This window comes from Odontomachus brunneus, unplaced genomic scaffold (assembly GCF_010583005.1).
Source record: "Odontomachus brunneus isolate Ranch 3 - 2012 unplaced genomic scaffold, Obru_v1 Obru_scaffold_029, whole genome shotgun sequence".
Classification (NCBI taxonomy): Eukaryota; Metazoa; Arthropoda; class Insecta; order Hymenoptera; family Formicidae; genus Odontomachus; species Odontomachus brunneus.
Window position 1 is genome coordinate 1,561,256 of NW_022639479.1, and position 11,136 is coordinate 1,572,391.

The following is an 11,136-nucleotide window of genomic DNA, read 5'->3' on the forward strand; positions in this document are numbered from 1 at the left end:
TATATATATATATATATATATATATATATATATATATATATATATCTGTCTGTCTGTCTGTCTCTCTTGCGGCGGATCCATTAGATTACCCCCCGTCCTCTTTACCGCCATCTCGCCCGACGTGAACTTACTCACCTTGCTGGCGGGGTGACGATAGACGATCGCGGGATCACTCGATAATGCCACTTAGTGGCTCTTTAAGTGGCGGGCGGGTAAGCACGCTTGCTCTGCCCTGCACCCCGTGGAAAATAAGCTTGTCGGAGTTCAATAGGATTCTGTCCTCGTTCTCTTTCTTTCTCTCCCTCTTCATCTCGTCGCCGATTGCGCGGTTCCATTTCTTCCGGTCGCACGGTCTGTAATTTATGCGGTCCCGCGAATCGAAGGGTCTGATCGTTTAATCCGTTCTACGATCCGAACCGGGATGTAACGACGTCGCATTGAATAGCAGGAGATGTACGACGTATATCGACTCGCTTCAGCGTGTGCTACTTTGTCGCCGTAGATTCTCAGGCGAATCCGTAATCCGTCTTGGAGAAACGACGAACGGAAAGTCGCGCCGCGATTATAATTCACCGCAAACAGAAATCGTTCCCCCATAATTCTTCTCACACAAAAAGGAATATTTGAAAATTTATCTGTGAGATATAAAGTTTATTTCTATAAAATAAAATTTATTTTTTTTAATAAACTCCATAAATCCCACAAATAAATTTCCAAGTTTTCTTTTTCTCAGTTTCAGTCCCACAAGTAAATTTCCAAGTTTTCTTTTTCTCAGTTTCAGTACTTTCTTGTGCAGGGAAATACAAATTTAACTATATTAACGTGAAGTTTATTTTTAACAAATAAACCAACGTGTTTAGTTAACGGACTTCTATGATTCTCATGATCCAAATCCGACTCTAAGGACCACGAGTCGTTTCATCAACCAAAACGTGTTGGTTCGTTCATTGAAACTGTGAGCGGATGATGTTCTCCTAATCTTATTTATTCTCTTTCTTTCTCCTTCATAATTGCCGTCGGTGCAAACTTGTAAAAAGAATAAAATCCGCGATTAAATGGACACGGAGCACGTATCTGCGTATCGGTAGGTTATAACAACGAATAAAGCTCGGGATCGGACGAATGCCACGCGCCGGGGAGCGAGTTCAATGAAAGAGAAACACGATTACTTTCCAATTAACGTCCGAAATCGGAATGGCTCCGAGACATCCATCCGCGATATATCACTGACTGTCGCTCAATGCGGAATTTAACGAACCCAGCAGGCTGAAAGCGCTTCGCGATCCGTAACTTCATCGCCGGCGCGCGAGCTTTTGTGCGAGAACTCTGAAGTGACGCGGAAAGTAAAATTGCAATGTCATGTTGCACGTTACGAAACCTCTAGCTCTTTTACGGCAACGTCACTGACAGTTACGGAATTGCATCCCGCGCGTGTGTGTGTATGTGTGTGCGCGCGCGCGGCCCGACGACAATCGGAGTCGATGGTGCGTCGAGTACAAAGAATTAATGTCCCGGAGACGATCAAAGAGCACGGGAGCGAGCTGAATCTGTAATTTGTAAAATCCACTTCAGATACCGCACCACACACGGAGAGGAGTCCCCTCGTCTCCTCCCTCGCGCTGAACGCTTCGTTTATCACCGCATTGCATCGGCATATTTCCGTTACGGTAATTTTCATAAACGACGCGACGCGCGCCCCCCTTCTGAGAGCGAGAAACTCGGGCATAACCCTTTTTATGGAGGGGAAAAAAACGATGATACGCGCTTAATGGTGTCGCGGGTCAAAAACCATTAGGGCCGCTCGGCCGTGCGCCATGCACGTGTCGGACATGTGTGTATCGCCGTGGACCACGTCAACTGTAACTCTTGAACGCATCTTGTGTCGCAGAAGTTCTCTTCCATTCTTCCGAAGCAGGAGAAAGCTCCTTCTATCTCCCCTCCCCCTCTCCCCCGTGAGTAAAAACGCGACAGGAATTGGATGAGACGTAATTCGAGAGGCGCAAGAAGCTTCAATTACGAAATAACATCAAAAGCTGCTCGTTGGCGCGTTATAAATTATATCCACGAAATAGATGAATTATATCGCACACGAAATGTCCCGGACGTTTCGTGTTTGAAGGAAAATGATCAGAGGGCTATCCTCGTCAAACAATTGTCTTCAATCACACCGTTGATTAACGAATAATATTTAACGGGGACTACGTGCGACGAGAACGCGAGATTCGTCGCTGATCATCCATCTCATCCGATGCTAATCTTGTTAATTAGAGCAATCACACGTGACACATACCATGTTCTCGGCGGAAGGGTGATCCTGATGTCCGGAAGGTCGGTTTCCTTGCAGCAGCGCCTCGAGACTCTCGATATATTCGATAGCGTTTCGCAGTATCTCCACTTTCGGTAAGCGTTGGTTAGGATTGTTGCTGGTTCTTCTCTTGAGCACCTCAAAGGCCTCGTTAACCTGTCACAGAAATTCACGATTTACGTGATTAATCAGCCACTTCTCCAAAATATATAACATTATAGCTGAAGCAAAACAGTTTCTCTCCCCTCTCCTATCGCAGTCTATATACAAAGTTGCGGGACGTTTTTCTGAAATATATCTTTCTTTATTCAACTCTCTTCCCTGTATTACGCAGACACGCGAGCGACAAGCACCAAGTGACTCTTGGTAAGATTTAATACTTAGATCCACATTCAAAACGCTATCCGTCATCCGAATCATCTGAAGCGTCCCTTAGGCCACGATTACTTTATGTATGAATGTGTTTCCTTTCTGTCAGCGCGCTTCCTTTGAGGTTGTTTGCTTCGAAAACACGACTCGCATGTGGCTGCTCAAGTAATTATCAGGCCGGACCAGTCAAAACAGCGGCGCGGTTTACGCCGAGCATTCAGTTATGTTCGGTAAACAGGAGATATGATACAGTCCGCTGTGCGGCATCGATGTCACTGTTTAGGAAACAATGAGCGCTAGTATTTGCTCAAGATCGAAGTAGTTAATTGATTACAACGTGATCTCTTCAATTTCAGATCAGTAATCACAAAGGAATTAATAATCACTGCGAGCGCAGCGAAGCACCGTAAAAGCGAAGCATCAGAGAAGCGAAGTTTTGCATGCTGTTTGAAAAAAAGATTCTGTCGAGAGGTGTGAGTATCGGGAAACCAATACTGTTGAAAAATTCGCAGCACTCTTTCACCACGTGCAAAGCACCGACGAGCGTGGCGTGCAAAAGCGCGTGCTTGTTCTGAGGCAAAGTTGCCGGAATCGTGCTGGTTTCCTAAATCGCATCTCATCAATCGTAACTGATTCTTTTCTTAAATATTTAATAGCATGCCTAAAATAATCGGAATATTTCTCGTTTATATTTCTCATTGCTCCATTTCTCATTTTTACCGTTAAATGTCATTGTTAGTCTACACGGAAAAAAAGATTTGCTAATATATGGACAACTAAAAATATTAACTGCAGGAGCAAATTTTCTTGCTTTCATAGCAAAGTTATTTAGTTGTGATAGCTAAAAGATTTGCTAATATATATATTAGCTATACTAAATATCTTTTTTTTCCGTCTAATAATAAAAAACAAAGAAATATAATAATAATAATATAATAATAAGAATACGTAATTTGTGTGTTATAATTAATTAAATATAATTAATAATAATTTATATAATATATAACAATAATAAAAATATTATAGTAATAAAGAAATTGACGATTTAGGGGACTGGTATGACTTCGGCAACTTTCCTCCAGTTCTCAACGGAAGCTGACCTTTCTCAAGCGGCGTCTCTCCCGCAAGGTTGCTGCTTTCCTTCGATCGACAGTGACCGTTTTCTTCTTGCAGGCCTTGCAGGCCCATAGAAGACATCTGCGCGGGCCGTGTGGCGAGCCGGCGTCTAAAACGTGAGGATGTGGCACGTGCTCGATCGACTCGCCCTCGTTCGTTTCGCCCGTCTCGTTGGTTTCACCGGTCTCGTTGGTCTCGTTGGTCTCGTCGGCGTCTGCGGAGCCGGACTCGAGGTCGGCCGAGGCGTCCGCCGATATCACCGACGAGGCGTCGTCCGAATCGAGGGTGTATCGGGACTGCGACCTGTCAACGTCGTGAGTTGTCTTTTTGTACTTGTCGAGATTGTGGGCCGAAGAGGAAACGCTAAGGTAAACCTATGTCTTCGATCGACGAGATACTACCACTCGCATCTCTCATCCCCTATATTTTATATATCTTTCGTATACTTTGTATCATTGTGTAAACTTTAAGGAGCCTTCACGCTCCCGGGGTTAAATAAACTCTAATGGACTTTCTGCAAACCGTTAATCATCACTCGTATCTCTCACACTAGTGGTAAATCAGAATTATAAACCACTACTTGGAGTTTACGAACCCGAGTTATCACAAAGTGCCAAGAATGAAATCAGGAGGAGGAGGTGAAGTGTCCAGTTTCATAGTAGCCTATATTTTCCGCGCCAGAGTTCTCGAGAGAAACTACCCAAAATTTAGTTCAAATCGAAGAGTTTAGGAGTTAATGGAGAACATAAAGACGGACATTCTATTTTATACATATAGATTAATTTCAGAAAATTGCATCCGCAATAAGTTATAGTAAATTGTTGCGTCACAATAGTTCAGTCAATCGGAGAGAAGACAATCTTCAATTAGTTCTGGTCAGTTCTCTTTATAAAAATGGCAGATATGCTATTTGATTGATCAGTCATGAAATAATCGTAACTTTTGAGCCATAAGAAACTAAATTTGGCCATCTGCAGTTACTGATTGCTGACTTGTCATTGCCTTATGTTACTACTCGCTTACAACTTGCTCCTGACTTCTGATCCATTATTAACGGCTTGTTGCAGAAAGCCCATGATTCTCGTCTTCCTGTTTGAGACAATATTCTGACGAGATTACGTGACGCGCAACCTCTCTGTTGAGGATACTCCCTCACAGACAGGTATCCGGCGAACTCCGATGTGTTCGCCGGATTCTTGCCTTAATCATTCTTTTAGTTATCGTCGCCAGACGGTTAATAGTGAACGCGGTAGGCGCGTAGGTCCGTCAGGAGGCGGTTTCCACGGTTGGACACGTTCCAGGTGGTCCCTCGAGCGCGCGAGTATTTTCTCTTGGACCGCGAAGAGACGGCCTACAACGTGTCGGCGGGTGGAACGGCGAAACGCAATGAACGAAGTGAAAATGGTTTAATGCGCGGTAAAGCCGTCGTCAGGTTTTCATTGGGATAACGACTCTGGTCCCGTGGCTTCGATTCGGCCAAGCGAACACCATAAACGCGTCGATGAGTCGCATGACACCGCGAGGGAAGGGCCGAAAAAAGAGCAAAAAAACAAGAAAGGGAGAAGAGCAGAATATTCCGGGAAGATCGATGGTCGTGATGTAAGATGCAAGCTCGGTATGAGTGTTTCGCTATCATGCGAATAATTCTCTGCAAGTTACTTGATATCCTTCTCGGAACAACACAATTTGATCTTTAAAGTACAATAATTTAATATTCAAAGCATACAGATGCAATAATTTAATATTTAAAATATGCATATGTAAAAGAGATCGCTTAGTGTGTAATTAAGAAATAATAATATATCGTGAAATTTTCTGAGTCTTCATTATGATAATTCTTGACAATTCTTGGAAGGAATATATTAGAATAAACCTTGTATTACGCGTCGTATCTTCGCCACATCACATTCCACTCGACAAAGCGTCTCTCTTTGCGACCTCGTGAACCGTGGTATACATAGCGAAGAACGACAGATAGTAGATAGCAGGACAATAGTAGGCCGAGCAGGAACGGCGACACGAATCCAATTCGCGCGAATCCTCACGCGCCGCGGGGAAAAAGGCCGTGAGGTGGAAGAAGCGAAGGATGAGAAAAAGAAAGAAAAGCGGTCGGGGAATCTCGCGGAGATGATCAATCTTGTCGTATCCTACGTGTGTGTGAAGAACAATTAGTCATATTTCATGGAGTATCCATCGGTTGGACAAAGCTTGCGAGCGTTAATTCATCAAGTGTCACATTCCTCTCGCGAAAATTTCATATTCCGAGGTATGATAAATGTATCAAACTTTTTCTCCTTTTTTTCTTTTTTTCCCTCTCGAGATACACATCGAGCGGCGATCTTGCTCCGGAAGCGCGATGTAATCGATATCCGCGGTTACATCCGCGGCTCACCTGATGCGATCATTGCGATCGCGATAGTTCAACGGACTGGCGGCCGCCGCGGTCAACGCGTTGTTGGCGCCGACGATTCTCGCGCGATCGTCCGTGTCCCTCCTGGTGACGTATCCCTGCAGGTACTCGGGCTCCGTCGGCGTGTAGACGCGCCGATACCGATGATGATGGTGGTGGTGCAGATGATGGTGACGGTAAGCGTCGTAGGGCGGCCTCGTGACCGCCTCATAGCCGTAAGGCACCGCGTCCGTCACGAGGGTCATCATTTCATGCGACTCGTCGTAGGAAACGTGCGATCTCTCGCGCTGGTCACTGCAGCTGTTCACCTGGATCGCCGTAAGGCAGTTCTCGAAGCGCGCCGAACGTCCACGCGTTCACCCTCGAGCGAGCTCATCACGAGCGGGGAGCTGTTGACCGATAGTCCTGCGGATTCGCGATTCCTTCTACAGCAATAGCGTGTTGTAGTCCAAGTCGAGGTTCTCTCAAGAAAATATCATCCACGTGTCCTGGTTGTTCGACTCCTCGTCGATATTCAAGCGACCGATACGCGGTTCCTTCCTCTAAGTTCAAGCCTCAGGTGGAGTTATCCGGAGGATATGATCGTCTCCAGATCGTCGGACAGTTCATACGAGTGCAATAAACGAGAAACTTAACTGAGAACCAGAATCAAACGATGACGAGGATGGCCTGCCGTCGAGAAGGCTGCGACGACGTGTTTGCTCTGCACTTTACTCGCCGCAATAACGGACTTACTTTTCCCTCCTCAACTCTCTTCGTTGGAATAATGAATCAGCGTTCTCGCCGAAGTGACACCGACGCGTTCGATAGTGCCGGCGTTAACTCTTTTTTCTTAACTTCACCGTTAACTTTGCCGTGTCGGCCAATTCTGTGCGCGCGGAATCTTCCGCTCTGATTCACTAAAACCGCCAAGAACGCACCCTCGCGTCCCTTTCTCGCCACTTAAGTCACTCGACTTACTTGTCCCGCTCCCTTGTCTTCTTTCCTGTCTCACCGCACGGTGATCTTTGCGTATCTGGCGAACAGCGCAGCTTCGGAGAAACTTCAATCGTGTATCAGGACGCCAAAATCAATTAAAGTTTGTATCGAGCACACCACGCGAGAACGCCTGGTCGCTGATCAATTCAACGATCACACACGCGATCGACGTGTGTCGCGTTATACGCGAAAACTCGCGATTCCGCACGAGAGATGGGGCAGAGCGCGGGAACGTACTCCCGCCGGGGGATTTACCGAGACTGCGCCGAATGAAGCGGAAAACGATAACCCCGCACTCTCTTCTGACCAACGCCAAGAGGGTACTTCAAGGAGCGCACTCCACGTGATATCGCGGGAAGTCGCGCTCGAGAGTCTTGGGACGCGAGTTTTCACCGTTTCCGATTTCTCCCAGCAAGTTTCCGCGCGGCTGTCCGGGTCGACGGCCGTCGGAGACTGTGGAGGCGCGCGACAGATCCGGGAACCTTGAAGTCGCAGATCAGAGTGAAGACTTAGGCGTCCTCCCGTGGTGTATCGGTCTCTCCGCCACATGGCATCTTGTGACGCGCGCGCGAGTGTGCCGTTTGGGGCACACGCGGACGCACACTCGTGCACCGGAACACGTCGGAATATTTTACGCGTTGCGTGTGTCGTGTCGCGGTCACACCCAGGCTAACTATTTTTAAGAACACCCGGCCAATCGTGGCCGGCGAAAATCGCTTTCGGAACCGCTGTCGCTCCGCCTCCAAGCTGTCATAGATGCATGAGTTTGGCAGGGGCTCATCATGGGGTGTGGTTTCATCATTAATAAGAGCTTAGATTCGTTGGGCTAACACTCGCGGCCGCGGAGGACACGGTGTCCCCGCGCGCGCGCGAGTGTCCGGGGGTTTAAGTCAACGGTGGTATTAGCTCGGTGGTCTGGAAGCGTAACGACCCGAGCGGGGTGTTAATCGACTGAGCCTTGTTACCGTAAACATCAGCCGGGAGTAACTTGGGCTTAACCGATTTGCCGGGTCTTTCCCGGGTCTTTCTACTCTGAGAGAGAAAAAAATGGTCGATCCAACTAAAATCGTAGTTATTTTTGGCCCTAACCATATCTTTTGGTTGCTCTAACACGAGAATGGCAGTAGTGGCGTGCATATATGGTTACTAGCTGAACTATCCGGCGTTGCCCGGGTTACCACAAAGTGTCAAGGGGATGAAACCAGGGGGAGGCGGTAGAGTGTCCAGGTTTCACGTAGTTTATATTTTGCGCAGAATGTTGCAGAGTAACTATGCAAAATTTGGTCCAGATCAGTCAAAGAGTTTAAGAGTGTATATATAGACAAGCACAAAACATTCTATATATTATATATATAATAATATAATAATAATATAATAATAATATTATATATATATATATATATATATATATATATATATATATATATATATTGTCACACACTAACGTTATAGTAGAATTTAATAAAAAAATTATTTTCTTCGCACGCAATAATTTATAGTATTATTTCTCTATGTGACTAGCTACAAAAAGACAAAAACAGAAATAGAAGGGAGTGAGAAGTCATTTATCGCGTTAATGTTGACGTATGTTGACAAAAAGTTCTCGTGTCAGTATCAGTCATGTTTTTTTGTGTAGTTGACTCGAACTGTTGCGAATATCTTCGTTTTCAAATAGAGAATCGGACTGGAAATGGTCGAAACATGTCATGCCGGGAGCAACGGTTTGCGATTCTGAAAATAATGGTCATTGTTCCATGCGCCGATAAAACTATCTCTTTTCAGTTTACCATCTATGCGCCTCTGCGTTTGATGGTCGAGAGAGTGAAACAGGAACGATTCAAATGAAATATTTTCGTGCAGAAACTTAAAAGAAGATATCAGAGAGAAGAGGGAGCAAGAGATTCACTTGCAAATATCTCACAATTATTGCAAAGTGCTATAAAAGCACCGTGCGTTCTTCCGCGTCTTTATTTCTCATCGCGGTCGAGACCGCGAAACGCTTTACATGAACATCCCTACTAATTAGCAATCGCGAGAGCCCGAAAGTTAGTGAGTTCGTTGGTTTAACTGGACCGATGCCACGTGCGCGCTTTGAAGCCCACGACGACAGCTTCGGCGAATATCGCGGTTTGTTGGCACTTTTAAGTATTCTCGACTATTGGAACAAATCAGTTTACAAATCGGACGCTAGTAAAAAGAGATGTTCATTACGGTGGGTCGTGGTTTTTGACAGATATTCCAATACGCGCGGCCGATAGTCAATTCGATTTGCGGTCTACCGGCAGAACGGGACTATAGCCTGTGGGGACTATATAGGACGTCTACATATATAGAGACACACAGCCGCCACTACTCGCTGCTGTGTGGTTACGCAGATACGTAAACTTTATGTAAATCTAGCGCCGTCTGTCACATTTTATGCTCCGTTTTCACGGAATTAAAATAGACTATTGAGCGTCGAATAAAAGCTAAAATTACTCTGGCAGCAATCCAGACGAACGGAGATAGAAAACGGGGTAAAGTTTTAGCCTACCGACACATTTCGTCGAATACCAATCGCTGTAATAACCGCACTCGCATGAGGAGGGACGCATGTACGGAGACGAGAACGAGATGATCTCGCGGCGAGGCAACGATCGAAATGTCCTGTGGAAACAGCAATTGGCGCTAAGAGTCTCACAATGCTGAGCACAGCGCGCCTCGATTATCGTCCATCTACAAGAAGCAGAGGAGTTATTCTCCAGACGAATTATCGCTATCCACAAGAGCGGATGTTCGTTCGTCGTCCATTTGGTCGCCTCAGGCACAGTAGTGATATTTGCCCGGCTCAGCCAATATCATCTTGTACAAAGACACCTATTCAGCGAACGTCGAATCGACGTTGCAGTTATCCTAATCGGCGCGAGGCGTGCGTGATTGAAATGAGATTATCCTGCCGATTGTTCTGACGGGAAAGTCGGGAGAGATCAGCGCGACGTCGCGCTAACGCGTCGCAACGTCCTCCGCCCTGATAGACGGGACGAGCAACGGCTTGGAAGAATCCAAACCCTTACCAAACGAGAAAGAGAGAGGACACAGATAAATAGATAATAACAGTATCAGTTGAGTGGCACGAGTGATCCGCGATGTTTTCCCTAGACCCAATTCCCTGAACGTCCCCGTGAAGGTTGCGCGAGGCAGGGTTGTACTATCGTTCGTCAACAACGGCGAGGTCGCCTCGTGAAGAAAGCTGATACTGCCAATATCCATCACGCCAGCCACATCGGCGACAGGCTCTCTCTGATTAAAATCCCATCCGCGTAATTCCACGGTCTGTAGTCCCGGTACCTGTCGCAAGAGACAAAGCCAATTAGCGCTAAAAGCGGTCATTATCGGACGACGTTAGAAATCCCCAAGTTGAGTGCCGCTTCCGCCAGCCCCGCGCGCCCTAACCGCCCTGAGCGAGACATATAGCTATATCTCGGTTATAAGGACGCGCCCTTCGCGTCCCCCGGCCAGGGGCCAGGGTGAAAAGCGGCGGCTCCGACTTCATTTTTCATTCGCTGTCGCAGTGTCCGCTGGTACATAGCCGAAGACCTACATGAGCTCGCGCATTCCCGCATGCTGCTGTACACGCAGACGCGTGCATACGTATGCACGTACACGTACGTGTGTGCACCACCGACACGTGACGCGCGCACTCGCAGACACGGGGGTAGTCCTCCCTTTCGCACTCCGTCGTGGAAGCTCGGCATGGCTCGGATGCGCTCGTCTGCACCGGGGTCGAGCAGAGAAGAGGAGAGGAAGAGGAGGAGGAGGACCGCGAGGCGCAAAGAGTACAACCCTGAGGAGCGAGACGCAAAACAGGTCACTCTCGCCTCCTTTCAGGATTCGGCTGGCTGGGATACCTACATCTGCCAAAGTTCACGGGAGGGCAATGCCTCGCCCACTTTTACGAGAGCGCACCACTACCGGGGGG

The 11,136-nt window shown here is 46.9% G+C and overlaps 1 protein-coding gene across 1 annotated transcript in view; it reads right to left on the reverse strand.

The window, feature by feature from the left end:
- LOC116843019 (transcription factor SUM-1) overlaps positions 1-7,737 on the reverse strand; it is a 42,474-nt gene extending 34,737 nt beyond the window's left edge. Inside the window, exons 1-3 of the mRNA XM_032812990.1 lie at positions 6,183-7,737; positions 3,775-4,093; positions 2,291-2,461 (exon numbers count right to left, since the gene is read on the reverse strand). Of these exons, the coding sequence (XP_032668881.1) occupies positions 2,291-2,461; positions 3,775-4,093; positions 6,183-6,448 (756 nt within the window). The 5' untranslated portion in view covers positions 6,449-7,737. The remainder of the gene's footprint in view (positions 1-2,290; positions 2,462-3,774; positions 4,094-6,182) is intronic.
- Positions 7,738-11,136: the final 3,399 nt, after the last annotated feature.